General features: G+C 36.6%; 1 protein-coding gene across 7 annotated transcripts; it reads left to right on the top strand.

The window, feature by feature from the left end:
- Positions 1 to 302: 302 nt before the first annotated feature.
- On the top strand, positions 303 to 7,615 carry CMTR2 (cap methyltransferase 2). 7 transcript variants are annotated; one of them, XM_025371286.1, is made up of 3 exons: positions 303 to 555; positions 963 to 1,022; positions 3,982 to 7,615. In XM_025371286.1, the coding sequence occupies exon 3, from the start codon at positions 4,001 to 4,003 to the stop codon at positions 6,311 to 6,313; it is 2,313 nt and encodes a 770-aa protein (XP_025227071.1). In that variant the 5' UTR covers positions 303 to 555; positions 963 to 1,022; positions 3,982 to 4,000; the 3' UTR covers positions 6,314 to 7,615. The 7 variants fall into 7 exon arrangements, with proteins under 7 accessions (XP_025227071.1, XP_025227066.1, XP_025227069.1 ...); XM_025371281.1 differs by having other exon boundaries at positions 309 to 771; XM_025371285.1 differs by having other exon boundaries at positions 478 to 771; positions 963 to 1,367.
- The last annotated feature ends 10,356 nt before the right edge of the window (positions 7,616 to 17,971 follow it).

The raw sequence follows: 17,971 nt of genomic DNA on the forward strand, positions 1-17,971 counted from the left end.
TTGGCCTTTTTCTTACTGGCTTATTAAGGAACATAATTAATATATATTATGTCATGTATATATAAACAATCTTATCTCGCAGTTCCCTAGTTTGGCTTTTAACCTCCTATTGTCTTTTGAGCTGCAGTTTTAACCCAGTCTGTATAGGAACTAACATCTGTCCAGAAGCGCCTGAAAGCCTTTGGGGCCAGCGGCCAGTGGGCGGAACCAGCACGTCCTGACAGATTTGCCCGGTCCCTTTCCTCCCTCCCCTCCGCCTCCCCTCCCCCTCCGCCTCCCCTCCCCCTCCCCTTCACCCCCCTCGGGGGCGGAGCCAAAGAACGCTCCGCCTGCGTGCGCCGCTTCCGTTGCCATAGCGACCGGGGGAGGGAATCTCGTGCTTCTGTACCCCGCGAAACAAAACCTAGGGAGCTGAGGCCTACGCGAGGCGAGAGTCGCCGGCGTGCGTAACGTTGGCGCACGTGACTCCGGCCCGGGCTACAGGGCGCGTGCGCAGTGGGACTTGAGCGCCCCTGGTCCTTGTCTGGCGGCTTTCGGCTGCTGCGCGGCCCTGAGGTGGGACCGGCTTCCCGGTGCCGCGAGGGCGCGACCGGACAGCCTTCCCACCCGTCCAGCGCACCACCTCCTTGCCTTGTGGCTGGAGGCACCGCGGACCCAAAGGGAGCGACCATCCCGGGAAGCAGCCCCGAGAGCGGAAGTGCAGAATGGCTTCCTCGAGGGAGTAAAGTGCAGCCTCCCCAGACACTGGGGCGCTGGTGGGCGTGGGCGAAGGTAATCCAGGCCTGGGTACGATCCCGGGCCCTCCTTCGACTTCCCAGCGGGTGAGCCAGGGGCTGGGACCGAGTTTCCTCCAGGTCAGGGACCGGGCCTCTGGAGTGGGGTTTGGGACTTGACTAGATGAAATGATATCTGGGGTGCCCAGCCCAAAGTCAGCCCTGATACTCACCGGCCATTGTTTTCAGTTGCTAGTAGGAGGAGTTGGCGCAAGCACTTGGAAGTCCTTTGTAAGTGTCAGTTGAGAGGTAAAAACTGTTGATGAGATCTTGTGGGTTTTGTTTTGGGTTTACGAATTTTACAAGTATTTCCTTGCGCGGGGGCTACATAACTGCCTACTTGAGTTTGCAATATGAGAATGGTAATAGCGATCCACTTAGCAGAATTATGATGCCACAAAGCTCAATGGAGTGTTTAATGAAAGGCTCAGAGGATCATATACTGGAAAATTTTTCCACACGCTGTAAGCAACATAGTTTTTTTTTTTTTTTTTTTTTTTTTTAAAGTCATGCATTTAAGTGCTGAAGTGAAGTTGAGGTGCACTATTATGACTCATATTCAGAACCTGAAGAGAGAGATACCTATTGTGGTAAGTATGATATCCACTCATTTATTCAGTAAATACTTGCTGAGTGCTTACAGTGTACCAGGCAGTGTCCAACTTCTTGGACACTTCTTGTTTTGTAAACAAAACAAAGATCTCTGCCCTGTGGAGCTCACATTCTAGTTTGGGGAAGACAAATAATAAACAGTAAACATGAAGCAAGTTATAGGTTGGAAGGACATGAGTACCATAGGAGAAAAATACAGCGAGATAAGAGGCATGGAGAATGCAAGATGCAATCTTAACTTAGGTAGGCTTCACTGAGAAAATGACATTTGAGCAAATATTGGAAGGAGGTGAAGGAGTTAGCTATGCTGATAGCTGGGGAAAGAGCATTCCAGAAGGAGGGACAACCAATGCAGAAAGACTTTTGGCTTGGAATGTGCTTGGTGTCTTCAGTGAACAGCAGAAAGGCCTGTTTGGCTGGAGTAGTGAGTAAGGGAGTAGTAATAAATAAAAATTAGGTGGCAACACAGCAAAAGTATAGTCAGAACGGTGGAGTGTCTGAATCACTTAAGTTGTCCTCATGTGAAGGTAATTACCTATTAGCTTAGGTAAGATTTCACAGCTTAACTACAGCCATTAATTAGTATGTGAAGTTAATGACTAAAATTAGACTTTTTCCAAAATAGAATATAGATGAGATCTAAACATGGCTGTCATTTCCAGCAAGCACAATGCAAATTAAGACAGAGGAGCTTGTTGTAAAAAACTTTTATTTGCCCTTATTTAAGATTTTAGTGAATGTGGAAACACCTCAGTTTTGTCTTCCTTTAGAAGTTTGTCTAAATATAGCTCTACCAGTAAAAAACAAACAAACGAAAAACAGGCATAGTGGCTGACACCTGTAATCCCAGTACCTTGGAAGGCTGAGTTGGAGGGACTGCTTGAGCCCAGGATTTTGAGAGCAGCCTGGGCAACAGAGCAAGACTCCATCTCTACAATTTTTTTTTTTTTTAAACTAACTGGGTGTGGTCGTGCACGTCTGTAGTCCCAGCTACTTTGGAGGCTGAGGTGGGAGGATCCTTTGAGCCTGGGAGGAGGTCAAGGCCTCGGGGAGCTATGACCTGTGCCACTGCGCTCCAGCCTGGGTAGCAAAGTGAGACCCTGTCTCAAAAAAAATTTTTTTTAATCTAAATATAGTGTGGCAAACAAATGACTAAGAAGACACCTGTTACTTCAGGGAAATTACAAACTGGTAGAGTAGACTTGCAAATAATTTAAACATAAAATAAAGAATGAAAAAAGTGTGCTAAAAGAACAATACAAAGTAAATGCTAAAAGACACATCATTTGAATATTATTGTATGTATTACGGCAGTAGTTCCCTTTGTTTCTCATTTTGTCCTTGAACATCTTTTCTGGAATGATGATTTGATTGTCAATTTTTTCATATTTAACAAATTTAGATTTTTTGGAAAATCATTTGTAGAACGCATTGTATATGCTAAATAAGTGCAGAATTTATGAACTAGAGCATCTGTTGATTAACATTACACTAACAGGTACCATGTAATACTCATTGCTCTCCCTGCTGGAATTCGTAACTTTTCCAAAACTCTGCCATTAAGCCATACTTCTCATATCCTTTTTCCTCTTCAGAAGGAAGAGGTTTCTTTGTTTCTGGTTTCTTTGGCAGTGTTGACTGCCAGAGTATGTAGAGTGACTATTTGTAATTTGTATATTTAATACGTATATTTCTTCAGTATAAAATTCTGCTGTCCAAGTGTTAAGAAGTTTTAGTGGCTAGAAGAAATAATGATATTTTATGGTGGAAGTGTGGAGCTGTCTGAACCATATGAAAACCAGGGATCTGTAGTTTGAGACATACCAGGGTAAACTGTTGGTCAGTTTCAGCATCAAACAGAAAAAGGCTAACCACTCAAGTATAGCACAGTTTACAAGTAGTATGGTGATGAACGTTAGTTGATGACCTATGTAGGTGATTGGTACCACCAAAGTGCCTGTCTTAGAGGATGTATTCAGCAATCCTACTAGGGGGGTAAGTGGCTTGTGGCAGGATCAGTACTGGGTTCAGGTGCATGATCCTTTCCCTGAAGGAGGTAAGGTATGATGGGAACTAAAAAAAACAAAAAGTCACATGTTGGAGCTTGAACAAAGGTCATGTCCAGCAATGAACCTCTAAGGGTGTGTTTGTTTGAGGTCATGTAGGTTTTGTCACAGCCATTGGTGTGAAGAACTTTGGGGAAGAGTTAGATGGGTTACTATGATAATCAGAGCTGTCATTCACTGACAATTATTCTTTGTTATATTTTTTTATATGCTAGTATGTTTTATCTTCTTCTTAAAAAATGATAGGCTTTTTTTTTTTTTTTTTTAAATGAGAAGAAACCAAATCCCAGAGATGGAATTTGCCCAAGGCTGCTTATTAAGCCATAATTAGCAAAGCTGGAATTTGAACCCAGGTCTTGGATATCAAAACCTTTTTCATTATTCCAAATTACCTGGTTAAATAACAGAGTATGCTGACTTTAGCCTTCACATTTTATGGAGTTTGTCATGAGTGTGATCATATTTGCTGCTCATGAGATTTCACTCACTAAGAAATTTGATTCATTTAATTATGTGTTTTCTCTTCCTAGATTTTAATTTGATTTGAAAATGAGTAAGTGCAGAAAGACACCAGTTCAGCAGCTAGCAAGTCCCATGTCATTCAGCCCAGATGTTCTTGCTGACATTTTTGAACTCTTTGCCAAGAACTTTTCTTATGGCAAGCCACTTAATAATGAGTGGCAGTTACCAGATCCCAGTGAGATTTTCACCTGTGACCACACTGAATTTAATGCATTTCTTGATTTGAAGAACTCCCTAAATGAAGTAAAAAACCTACTGAGTGATAAGAAACTGGATGAGTGGCATGAGCACACTGCTTTCACTAATAAAGCAGGGAAAATCATTTCTCATGTTAGAAAATCTGTGAATGCTGAACTTTGTACTCAAGCATGGTGTAAGTTCCATGAGATTTTGTGCAGCTTTCCACTTATTCCACAGGAAGCTTTTCAGAATGGAAAACTGAATTCTCTACACCTTTGTGAAGCTCCAGGAGCTTTTATAGCTAGTCTCAACCACTACTTAAAATCCCATCGGTTTCCTTGTGATTGGAGTTGGGTAGCGAATACTCTGAATCCATACCATGAAGCAAATGATGACCTCATGATGATTATGGATGACCGGCTTATTGCAAATACCTTGCATTGGTGGTACTTTGGTCCAGATAACACTGGTGATATCATGACCCTGAAATTCTTGACTGGACTTCAGAATTTCATAAGCAGCATGGCTACTGTTCACTTGGTCACTGCAGATGGGAGTTTTGATTGCCAAGGAAACCCAGGTGAACAAGAAGCTTTAGTTTCTTCTTTGCATTACTGTGAAGTTGTCACTGCTCTGACCACTCTCGGAAATGGTGGCTCTTTTGTTTTGAAGATGTTTACTATGTTCGAACATTGTTCCATAAACTTGATGTACCTGCTGAACTGTTGCTTTGACCAAGTCCATGTTTTCAAACCTGCTACTAGCAAGGCAGGAAACTCCGAAGTCTATGTCGTTTGCCTCCACTATAAGGGGAAAGAGGCCATCCATCCTCTGTTATCTAAGATGATCTTGAATTTTGGGACTGAAATGAAAAGGAAAGCCCTCTTTCCCCATCATGTGATTCCTGATTCTTTTCTTAAGAGACATGAAGAATGTTGTGTGTTCTTTCATAAATATCAGCTAGAGACTATTTCTGAGAACATTCGTCTGTTTGAGTGCATGGGAAAAGCGGAACAAGAAAAGCTGAATAACTTAAGGGATTGTGCTGTACAATATTTTATGCAAAAATTTCAGCTGAAACATCTTTCCAGAAATAATTGGCTAGTAAAAAAATCTGGTATTGGTTGTAGTACAAATACAAAATGGTTTGGGCAGAGGAACAAATATTTTAAAACTTATAATGAAAGGAAGATGCTAGAAGCCCTTTCATGGAGAGATAAAGTAGCCAAAGGATACTTTAATAGTTGGGCTGAAGAACATGGTGTATATCATCCTGGGCAAAGTTCTATTTTAGAAGGAGCAGCTTCCAATCTTGAGTGTCACTTATGGCATGTTTTGGAGGGAAAGAAACTGCCAAAGGTAAAGTGTTCCCCTTTTTGCAATGGTGAAATTTTAAAAACTCTTAATGAAGCAATTGAAAAGTCATTAGGAGGAGCTTTTAATTTGGATTCCAAGTTTAGGCCAAAACAGCAGTATTCGTGTTCTTGTCATGTTTTTTCAGAAGAACTGATATTTTCCGAGTTGTGTAGCCTTACCAAGTGCCTTCAGGATGAGCAGGTTGTAGAACCCAGCAATCAAATAAAGTGCCTGCTGGTGGGCTTTTCGACCTCCCATAATATCAAAATGCATACACCATTGGAAGTTCGACTCCTAGAATCAGCTGAACTCACAACTTTTAGCTGTTCATTGCTTCATGATGGAGATCCAACTTACCAGCATTTATTTTTGGACCGCCTTCTACATTCATTGCGGGAGCTTCATACAGGAGATATTATGATTTTGCCTGTACTTTCTTGTTTCACAAGATTTATGGCTGGTTTGATCTTTGTACTCCACAGTTGTTTTAGATTCATCACCTTTTTTTGTCCCACATCCTCTGATCCCCTGAGGACCTGTGCAGTCCTGTTATGTGTTGGTTATCAGGACCTTCCAAATCCAGTTTTCCAATATTTGCAGAGTGTGAATGAATTGTTGAGCACTTCGCTCAACTCTGACTCACCCCAGCAGGTTTTACAGTTTGTGCCAATGGAGGTACTCCTTAAGGGGGCACTGCTTGATTTTTTGTGGGATTTGAATGCTGCCATTGCTAAAAGGCATTTGCATTTCATTATTCAAAGAGAGAGAGAAGAAATTATCAACAGCCTTCAGTTACAAAACTGAATATGTTCTTTGAAATTCAACTTTATGACTTCTTATAATTTGCCCAGTATTGCATCCTGTTGTTCTATTAATTTAAAAACCTTTTTATTTTGGGGGAAGGCCAACGTTTGCATCATTCAAAGTCTTAATTCTGGAAAACCATCCATTCTGATCTCTAGGATATATACACCTACAGGCATAGAGCTCTTCCACGTGGTGGAATCTATGCAGTGATAGATATTCACACTCTAAATATGAGGTGTGTGTATATGTGTATGGGTGGACACAGCCATGCTTACATATGCTGTTTAGTTGGTCTTAATCTGCTTAAGATTTGCATCTGTGTGCGTTTGTTCAGATTAGTTTTTTTTTTCCCCCCCAGCCGATTTCCTCTTGGTGGCTAATGCTGTTAGTGAATTTTCCAACTAATTTCCACTCATTGGTTAATATTGTTAATGAATTGATAGAGGTAATTGAGGAAAGGAAATGAGTGAGTCACTGTTCAGCAACTCTGATTTCTGTTAACACATCAGTTATGAATTTCAGGGAATTCATCTCGCCAGATTCTTGATAACATGCCATTCATTGCCCTTAGGGGATTGACCCTATTTTCTTATATGGCTCAAATAAAACTAGTGTGCTGTTGTATGAATCTTTCACTGACTACACCGTCCAACTAAAAAAAGATAACGGGGCAGCTTTAAACCAAAGATCATGTTTAGAACAATGAAAAATTATTTGTTGTATCTAATACTTGCCTGTATCATGAAAAGCTTCATTCAGCAATGATGTAATAATTTTTAACTTCCAGGAAATAATCTGTGAATGGAAAGATTTTTTCAAGATTTTGAGATAGTGTTTAGTCTCATGTTGGGAACACATGAATGTGATGAATATAGTGAATACTAAAGAAAACTCTTCAGACTTTCAGAATGATGGTTTAGAATTTAAATTTTTAATCTTTACTGATTTTTTTTCAGTATGAAAATAGCACTTTACCAAAAGATTAGCCATGAAATGGTTATTTTGCCAGTTGCATTTGATTTCTTTTGTATTTGCAATGTAATGAGTCCTTTTATTTCTTCTGTATTTGCAGTGTAATGAGTTTTTGTGGCAAACTGTATTAAGCAATTTTTCATTATCTTGAAGTTCCATAAAGTGGAGAATATTTATATTCTCACATGCATTTTAGGCACTTTTGTTATGTGAAAATAGATGTATTTCTGATGCATTTGGTTAATAAATATTAATCTGAAAATTTTCATGTTCTTTGCTATTTTGAATTCCGTTACAGATTCATGAATAAAGTCATTACTAGAGAGATTTTGTGTTCATCTTTTTTAAAGGGAATTATGGAAGAAGTTAAAAATATAAGCTGGAAACAGACATTTTTAAAGGGAGCTTTGAATGACAGTTAATGTTCTTTCATTTTCTCTTATTTGCTTTCATTAAAATTTAGTCCTTAATATTGTAATATTTTTGGAAGATCTACTTCAGGAAAGAAACTGAATACTTAAGGGGGGTTGGGAGAGGAGTGTGTGGAGGCCTGGAAGTAGATTTTTGAAAGAAAGCTGATTTCCTACTGGTGACTCTAGGAAGCAATTCCAGTTGTATGATGATGGAAGTCTGATAGAAGGTTGATTACCAGGAGGAAAAAAAAAACACTCTTAGAAAACCATTTTGCACTTAATAGTCTTTATGCCTTGCTAAGTGGGATTCAATATACTAATAATGCAGCTTATTTTTTGCATATTTTAACTATTTGATAAGAATGAAGTTGAAAGCATGGGTCCAGATTCTAGCATTATGACTGTCTTTAAGCCCTTCAAATAAGTATTGAATGCTTAGTGTTTTGTTGACTCTAATCTGTATTGGAATATGTAACACTGGAGTATTCTCAAGTGTACTTTGCTTTTAAACATGGCTTTTGGAATCAATTCCTCATCTGATTCATAGGATTCAAATTGTCTTAGAGGTAGAGATGACTTGAGGAAGGTTCAGATTGAACTGGATGTATTAATAGATGACAGGTACTAATGATTTATATGAATTTCTCTTTGAGAGAAAGGAGAGAAAAAATGCTATTCAAAAGATGAATGGAAAGGTAGAAGAGGACAGGAAGAGATGACAGTACGCATGTTTTACCAAGGTAGACTGTTCTTAAAAACTTTTTTCCACAGGTTTTGAGATTTTTAATTTGTAATGTCTATTAAAAAACAGATCAAATTAATTCCTTTGTAATCTGTTTAATTTCAACAAAACATACACTTAATGTAAGTATTATACTCTTAAAATGATGACAAATTATTATATGGAGATGGGACAGATATGCAAGACCTGGCTGCAAATTTGTTTACTACATAGTTAACACTGAAAAGAGAGATTCAATTATTTTATAGTAGGCTTCCCACACCTTTAAAAAAAAACTGGATAAAACATTTCAGGGTGATCTTAGGAACAAAACTCACTATAAAACAAAAATTTCAATATTGAAACAATATGAATATCTCAAATTCAATATTGAAATGGAAAATGAATTTCCATTTCAATGGTAAGCATTTTTTAGGGTTGGCCTAATGGGCCAAGTAGCAAGTAAACTCAAAACTTGACACTACATATGGTAACTCATAGTATGTAGGTATGTTTTAGGACATGTAATTAAAAGAATAATCCTCAATAGATGTATAATGGGTTGTTATTACTTTGAGCCTCTAATGCATTATTTAGTTTATATAAAATTGCAGGCCTTGAATAATGAGTTCTCCCCTGTCCCCTTATACTCTTATTGTCTGTTTAATATTTGCTTTTTCTTTGTTGGCCAAAACAGAAATGCAAATAACTTATTTTTGATAAGTATGAGTTTATACTGGAATGACTTGGGAGGAGGTGAAGCTTCTTTATGACCACAGATACATGAAAGTGCATTATTAGTGAAAAGATTTAAAAATTATCTGTCATTAAGCATAGTTAGCATTTAATTTCACTCAACCCAGCCTGTGGCTGATAGTGTGGCTGAGCGGTCTAACTTCACTCAACTGAAAATTTTAGTCCAATCTGCTTGTGTTCAAATATAGGTTGTGTACTCATTTACAAATTGTATCCATGATAATATTTCTCTCAATTTTTTGAGATCTTGATCTTTGTGTCTTTTCAAAGCCATATCAACTAGGTGTGATTATTCTGTGTTCATACCAAGTGCAGCACATCAGTTTAGCTTGTTATGGGACAGGTAGTATTAATATTGTGGCCATATTTTAATTTATGACTTAGATTGTTGTGATTTAAGGAAAACATTTGTAAATAATTTTCTTTAAACTATTTGTGTTCATTACCTTGAAATATTCTACTGATCTTTGCTGATAAACATATTTTATGTGTTTCTGCATTTTTTTGCTATTTAAGATGGTGCTTCAACACCAAATTATTTTACTGGGCAAGACAGATGTGTTTTATCTATCTACTTTTGAGAGTTTCTATTTTGCTTCCATTGAATCCCAGCATTGAAAAATCTGTATCTATAATAGAATAGCTGGGAAAATTGAAAACAAGCAGAAATATTTTTGAGTGGATTTCTTTTTAGTAGGGTAAATAATACCCCTGCAACTACAGTAATGTTAATCTTTTTGGAGCTATTTCTCTTACTGCTTGCATCATTCAGTTTGAGCATTACTTTGAGTGATCTTACGTTGTTATGTCTTTTTTAATTTTCTTTTTTTTAGGATTATAAATTCATCAAGCACATGTGCTTATTGTGAATAAGTATATGACATGTACTTATTTTGTGTGCTGTATCATCAATATAGATTTCTACAGAATGTTATTTGATTTTGTTTTTATTATAGAAAACCTTCAAACATACACAAAATTAAAATGATGTAACAACCCCCACCCCCACCCCATGTACCTGCAACCCAGGTTTCGTAACTATCAGCATTTTACTGAACTTGTTTTATCCTCCACTTTTTTTCTTGGAGTATTTTAAATTCATGAAATACATATCTCTACATACATACAGACATACAAATACATATCTTTCACAGATAAGCAATTTACCACACCTAACAATATCACCCAATACCCAGTCCATGTTTAATAACCATTTTCAATATCACCCAATACTTATTTTCCAGGTTGTCTCAGAAATAGCTTTTTATCATATTTTTTTCCTTTCAGATAAGGAGCCAAATAAGGCTTCTTGTGTTTATTTGATGTCTCTGAGGTCTCTCTTAATCAATTTAGTCCCTGTCCCTGAGCCCAGCCCCAACATTTTGTTTGCCATGCCATTTAAACTGCTGAGGAACTGGTTATTTGTCCTGTAACCATTTTTATAATCTGAATTTGGCTGATTAGTTATTTGTGATTGCTTTTTAATTGCATTTCTATGCCACAGATTTCCTATAGATTGGTAGGTAGATCTGCAGAATTGATTGCTTTTGGCAAGAATAGTTCATGAGGGTGGTGTGTACTTTCTTTTTGTCACTTCACAATCACAAAATGGCTAGCTGCCTCCCTCAGTGATATAAAGGTTAATCAGTTTAGATGTTGTCAACCTAATCCATCAGTTAAGTTTTCTATCTTTCACTTAATAGGTTTAGCATTCACTGAATATCGATACTAGCTCTATTTATTAAGGGTTGCAAGCAGTGTTTTCCTAACCATATTCCTTTTGAATTAATTGAACTTTTATGAAGATGACTTCATCAACTATTTTTTTCTGAAGTAGTTTCAGAAAGATAAATTTGTATCTTAGCAACCTTGAAAGGTGACCAATGAGATTTCTTTGTTGTGGTTGTGGTTGTTTTTAAACTCTGTAGGAACTCATGGTTGGTTGTATACTGGATCTATTTTAATCAATTATGACTATTCTTACTTGATGTTCAAATTACTCAAATTTGGCTTGGGTGGGTAGGGGAAGGGCTCCTTCATGTTGATGCCTATGTCATGTTTTAAAATGTAATTCAACAGTCTGATAGCTTTCACACATTCTGGCATAATATGCGCCTGTTTCATTGTGTATATTTTCTTCCCAGAGCTGACATCCCTCTGATTTTAGTGGCTATAGTGCAGTGGATCTCAAAATGTTGGGCCTCAAAATTTAGTCTCTCAATAATTATCAAGGAACCCAAAGAGCTTTTGTTTGAGAGTTATATCTGTTTATATAATTCATGTCAGGAATTAACACAAATTTTATTAATGTTAATATAACTGATAAAACTATTACATGTTATAAATAATTTTTTATGAAAAATATCTTTCAAAACAAAATTTAGAAATGTGATATTGTTTACATTCTTACAAATCATTTTTATGTTTTTATAATAGGAGACAGCTGGATTCTCATCTGATTCTACATTCAATCTGTCGGAATACATTGTTTTTGTTGAAATATTTAAGAAAATATGGCCTCATATAGATATGAAGTTGGGAAAGGGAGGAGTATTTTAATAACCTTTAAGGTAATTATGGATTTTTTTGATGTTACATCAAAATTTGGCAGGTAGTAGTTTCTTAAACATTGGTTGCAATGAAGAATCAAGCTATACTATGAATTTTTTGGACTCTTACACTAAAATCTATTGATCTGTCTTGCACTTTGAATGGATCATTTACCTGTATGTGGTTTTTTTTAACACCATGAATTTGTCATTTGAAAAATATTGGTTCACTGAGTTATGCAGATCATGCAAATGTTGACATATTTGATTATACATTATGCAAAAAATTACATTTTAAAACATCACCACTGATCTCATCAAACAAATCTAAGTATTGGGAAGCTGTCAGGCTCAGAGTGATGGACACAAGTTTTATAAAATTCTAAGTTTTCCTTGAATGATCAAATTTTATCATGTCAAAAAATACTGACAGTTGTTTTCCTTGAAGTGCTTGCTCACTTTATTCATTTTTGAGAAAATATCTGCCAAATACTCAAGTTTTAATAACTATAGTTTGCTAGTTTTTCTTTCCAGTAAAAGTGGTGTTTCATGAAAAATGCAGCATTTGACTTTGCAACTCAATTACACAAATGCTTTTCCTGGAGGCACGCATTCTGTTTTGGTGTGCAGCAAGAGCTTTATGTGTACACAACTTTCCGTTTCTTCACCAATATTATTAAAGTCATGTACTCTTAAGAGCAAGACTTAATACAATTAATATTTTTTGCTACTTTATCAAGGACCTTCTTAAGTAAAAATGGCTCCTTCTGACCCCCATTATGAGCATGTATGATGAAGAATACAGTGCCTACTAGTATAGTTTGGTGCCCTGCCTTGATATGTGCTAAGGCAACAGCAGTTTTCTCACCACTTCTTTGTACCATCAGTGCAACTACTGACATTGTGAAAACGGGAAATGATGCATAATGTCTTGGTTTCAATGCAGGCAAACCCCAAAATTGGGGCTCAGCCTAGGAGGGTTCTTGGCTTCACACAGGATATAATTCATGTGTGAACCAACAGTGCAACGCCAAAGCAAGTTTATTTGAAGAACAGACAGCAGCAGCAGCCCTGTGGATTGCTGGCTAGCAGTATATATGGCTATTCCTTGACTATATGCTACATAAGGGGCATGTTATTCATGACTTTTCTAGAAAAGAACTGGGGAGTTCCTGGAACCAAGGATTTCTCCCCTTTTAAACCATATAAGGTAACTTCTAGGGGTTGCCATGGCATTTGTAAACTGTCAAGTCACTGGTGGGAGTGTCTTTTAGCATGCAAATGCATTGTAATTAGCATATAATGAGCCATGAGGGTAACTAGAGGTTGCTGTAGTCACCATCTTGGTTTTAGCTGGTTTTGGCTGGTTTCTTTGCCAAGTTGGGTGCTGGGAACACAAGTCCTGCTGATCTCCTGTCTCAGTTTTACCATGAAAATAGTTTTGATCTCACAGACCCTTGAAAAGGTCCTTGGGCCACACTCCTAGAACTGTTACTTTAGTGTTTCTCCATTAGGTGCTGATTTTTTAGTTTACTATTTTTATTAAGGAGGTTTTCCTAATTTTGGGGGTTTTTAAAAAACATAAATGTTTGTTTAAATGTTTCAATTTTTTGAATCAGTGGATATGAACATATTGTCTTTAATTCTGTTTTAATTACATTATTTCTTTGCTTTTCTTGTCTAAGGACTGCTGTGAATGTATGCTGTATATTAGCACCTGTCTTCTGTATCTGTTACTTTCTCTTAAATTATTTTTTATCTTTTTATTTTTGTTTGATTTTTAATTTCCTTTTTCTATTTCTATTACTGTTTTCCATTATGTATATTAGCTCTTATGTTTAACATTTATATGTGAAGTAATTGGTTTCTTCTTATTTCCTTACTGATAAAAGAAAAACTTCAACTGAATTAAATTTAAAGGAGTTTAATTCAGCAATAGAAAATCTGTGAATTGGGCAGCCGCCTGAGCCAGAGTAGGCTCAGAGACTCTCAGTGCAGCCATGTGGTGGAAGAAGATTTATAGAAGGAAAAAGGAAAGTGATATACAGAAAACGCAAGTGAGGTACAGAAACAGCTGGATTGGTTACAGATTGACATTTGCCTTATTTGAACAGGGTTCAAACAGTTGGCTACATTTGATTGGCCAAAACTCGGTGACTGGCACAAGCGTAAGCTATGGTCTGTTTATATCTCCACTTGTTATAGTTCATGATGTACAGAGAAACCTTTAGGACGAACTTAAAATATGTAAGGTGGCAGCTTCAGGCTAAACTTGATTTAACATTCTGAGTTCAATTTTTTTTTTAAATCTTCCTGCTGACTAATCATATAAACTGTATTTTTCTGTTTTAATTTATGTTGTTCTTTTAGAGCTTCTATTTTCTTCTTTAATATCACTTGAATCCATCTTGCAACTTTTTTTAGTGTGTTTTCTTTGTGGTATGTTTCTCATATCATTTTCTGCCTTTTCCTTGCAATATCACTGTATCTAGGTTTAATTACAATCATTTTCTATGGCTCTTGTTTAAATGAGATTTCATTTTCCTGAACTTTTAGGAACTTTTATGTTCCTGTGTGATAGTGGAAGTGGACCAAAATAGATAGCTTTCCTAGCACAATATTTTCAGGGCTTTCTCCTTTAGTGTTACTTTAAAAGATTTTAAAATATGCCCTCTGCGTGTAGCCACCTTTATAGTGCTTTTTAAGCTGTGTCTTCCCTGGTTCCCTCCTTCACTAGTATCTGAACCTTCTCTTTTTTTTTTTTAACCTCGTCTATGTCTGGTTTCTTTCACTCATTATGTTTGTGAGATTAATTTGTGTTGTTTCATGTATAGGATTCTATTATATAAATACATTACAACTTATTTATTCTACTATTGCCTGATACTTGGGATATTTTCAGTTTGGGCTGCTATAAACATTCTTCTATATACCATTTGATGCTCATATGAATGCATTTCTGTTGAATATTGGATTAATTATCTGGGGCTGCTATAACAAAGTACCACAAACTAAGTGACTTAAACAACAGAAATTTATTATCTCACAGTTCTGGTGGCCAGATCTCCAAGATGAAGATGTTAGCCAGGCCTATCCTCACTCTGAAGGCACTAAGGATCTGTTCCAGGCCTCTCTCCTAGCTTCTGGGAATGCTTTGACTTGGAGTAGCGTAACTCTAGTTTTCACAAGGAATTTTCCCTATGTGAGTGATTCTGGGTTCAAATTCCCCCTTTTCATAAGGATACCAGCTATCTACATTTGCAACAACTACTTCCAAATAGGGTCACATTCTGTGGTACTGGGGTTAGCAGTTCAACATACGAATTTTTGGCAGACACAATTTAGACCATAACAGGTATGTACCTAGAAGTGGAATTGCTAAATCATCAAGTGGCTCGTAGATACTACCAACAGTTTTCCACAGTAGTATACTAATCTACACTCCTAGTAGTCATGTGTCAGACTTCCAATAGGGTATAGTAATTTCTGGCAACTTACTTAGTTCAGTATAATTTCAAAATGAACAGAAGAATTGCAAGAATAGTACAAGTAACTCCCACATATCCTCTATCAAGATTAATCAGTTGTTTACGTTTTTCCCTATTTGCTTTATCATTCTGTGGGTGCGTATAATTTTATTATCTGAACCATTTGAGAGTAACTTAGAGACATTTTGCCCCCTTAAATACCTAGGTATACATTTTCTAAAAACAAGGATATTCTCTTATATCACCACAGTATAATGATCAAAGTCAGACTATTTAACATTGATGGAGTACTATTATCTAATTCATAGTCCATATTCAAATTTCAATAAGTGTCTAATTAATGTCCTTTTAGCTCCTCTGCCCCTCTGTCCCTAGTCCAGATCCGATCCGTGGTCATTCATTGTATTGGTTTTTATGTCTGTTTAGTCTATTTGAATCTGGAAGAATTTCTCAGCCATTCTTTGTCTTCTTGGCCTTGGAATTTTCAAAGTGTTTAGTTCAGTTATTTTATATATTGGCTCTCAATATGCATTTGCTTTATGTTTCCTCAGGTTTTGATTCAAGTTATAGATTTTTGGCAAAACCCCATAAAACTGATAGTATTTCCTTTTCAATGCTTCATGTCAGGAGGCACAGGATGTTGGTTTTTTCCCAATGTGAGTAATGTTAACTTTGATCACTTGGTTAAGATGTTGTCTGCCAGGTTTCTCCATGACATTACTATCCTTGAGTTTACAGATTCTTTTTTGTGCCATCTTCAATCTGTTAATTCCATCTAGAAAATTTTTCATCTCAGATGTTTTAGTGTTCAGTTCTGTGATTCCCATTTGATTCTCTTCTATAGTTTCTATTTTTCTGCTGATATTCTCCATATGTTCATTTCATATGATCATATTTTTCTTTAAGTCTTTTAACCTACTTATAATCGTGACTTTAAATTTCTTTTCTACTAATTCTAGCAACTGGGTCCTTTTAGGGTCAGATTTTATTGACTGGTTTTTCTCTTAACTGTGGATTACAATGTACTGTTCCCTCACATGTCTAGTAATTGTTTTGGCCACCAGACATAGTGGGTGATATGTTGTGATAATTTCTGAATCTCTTGTATGACTCTGAAGAGTGTGGATTTTTGTTCTAATGGGCAATTAACTTGGCTGGCTCAAATTCCAGACTCCTCCCATGTTTTGGGCAGCCCCTGAAAGTTCTGCTTAGTTTTTTCAGCCTTTCCAGCTGTTGTCATTTGCTGGCAGTCTCATAGTCTTCTCTGTGTATTTATAGTTCAAGGGTTCGTCAAAGATTGGGTAGGAAATATAGAGAGATTTTAGAAATCCTATTTCTTTGACCTCCTTCTTATTGGGATTCCCCCCTTTTCACCTACTATTGGAGACCCCAACTCTTATTATCTGACTCCGTAAGCCAATAGGATTACAGATTTCTGCTTGCATTTTAGTCTCCCCATGGGGAAAAGACTAGAGAGCACGCTTAAGCAAAAAGCCTTTGAAATACAAATATTCCTCCATCTTAGTTACCTTAGTTTAGAGGTCAGTTCCCCTCTAATTTCTGCCACCTTTTGGTCTGTCTCTCTCCAGTGCCTTCAAATAACTGTTTTCAAAAAAACATTTTGTTCACAGTTACAATTATCTGTTAGAGAGAGTTAAACCTATACAAGCTACTCCACTATAAATGCAGAGGTATTTTAGAACAGTAGTTGTTTTTAGCTTCTCTATACTTAAATTTAATTACAGTAATGAAAGTGGTTTTATTAATATAGTTCACACCTGGCCTAATAGTCACTAATTAGTCACCAAGGAACCTGTGGTATTTGAACACAGTTACTAATGCCTGAGCACGTCAGTTTTAGGAATATACATATTTCTGCTAATGTTGATTAAATCTCTTATGAAAATTGAGGTGGTACAGAAAACTTGGAGTTCATTTCAGGCTAAATAGGTCTCTGCGTGAAATAGCTGTATTATTGTATTTCTGGTTCCTAAATCAATTAGCAGAATAAGGGGCAAGTAATTAATGCTTTTTAATTTCCAAGGTTCCATTAACTAGACTTCCAGAGTTACACTGTACTTTGCTTACTTAAATATTATTTCTGCCCTTGTGCTATTGAAATGGCAGATAATATTAAATAATTTTTTTCCTGCAAACTCTGCAATTAAGGGGGTGAATTTTGGAGACTCTGATAGTTAGCAGAGGAATGTTAACTAGGATTTCAAAGACCAGGAATACAATAGTATACAGGAAAGTTGTGTTTTAGTCTTTGTATTTTAAAATTGCTTTGACTCACAAAGAGTTCCAAATTATGTCATCTGTAACATGTATTCAAGAATGTATAATTCAAGATATGCACGTTTCTTTTTTTCCCTCCAACTTTATTTTTTGAAAAATTTGAAACCTACAGAAAACATTCAAGAATTGTACAATGACTCTCTTATATCCTTCATCTGGATTTATCAATTTTCAACATTTGGAATTTATTGGTCAATTAGTTTTTACATATGGATATAGGCTTATTAATTTTGTTCCTGCAGAGAAATGTCAATAATTGCTAAATTGCTCCCCATCACCTTTTAAGATTTGCCTGCCTAATTCCTGTTGCTTAAACCTTGTGACCTTCTTACCTTTCAGCCCACCCTCTCCCTTATCAGTTGATTGGACCAAGTTTGGTCAGCTATCTGGAATGTAAGACCAAAAGATGATTTCAGCTGATCAGAGTCTTTTGCAATTGGAGAACTTAGAGAGAGGCA

This window comes from Theropithecus gelada, chromosome 20, assembly GCF_003255815.1.
Source record: "Theropithecus gelada isolate Dixy chromosome 20, Tgel_1.0, whole genome shotgun sequence".
Classification (NCBI taxonomy): Eukaryota; Metazoa; Chordata; class Mammalia; order Primates; family Cercopithecidae; genus Theropithecus; species Theropithecus gelada.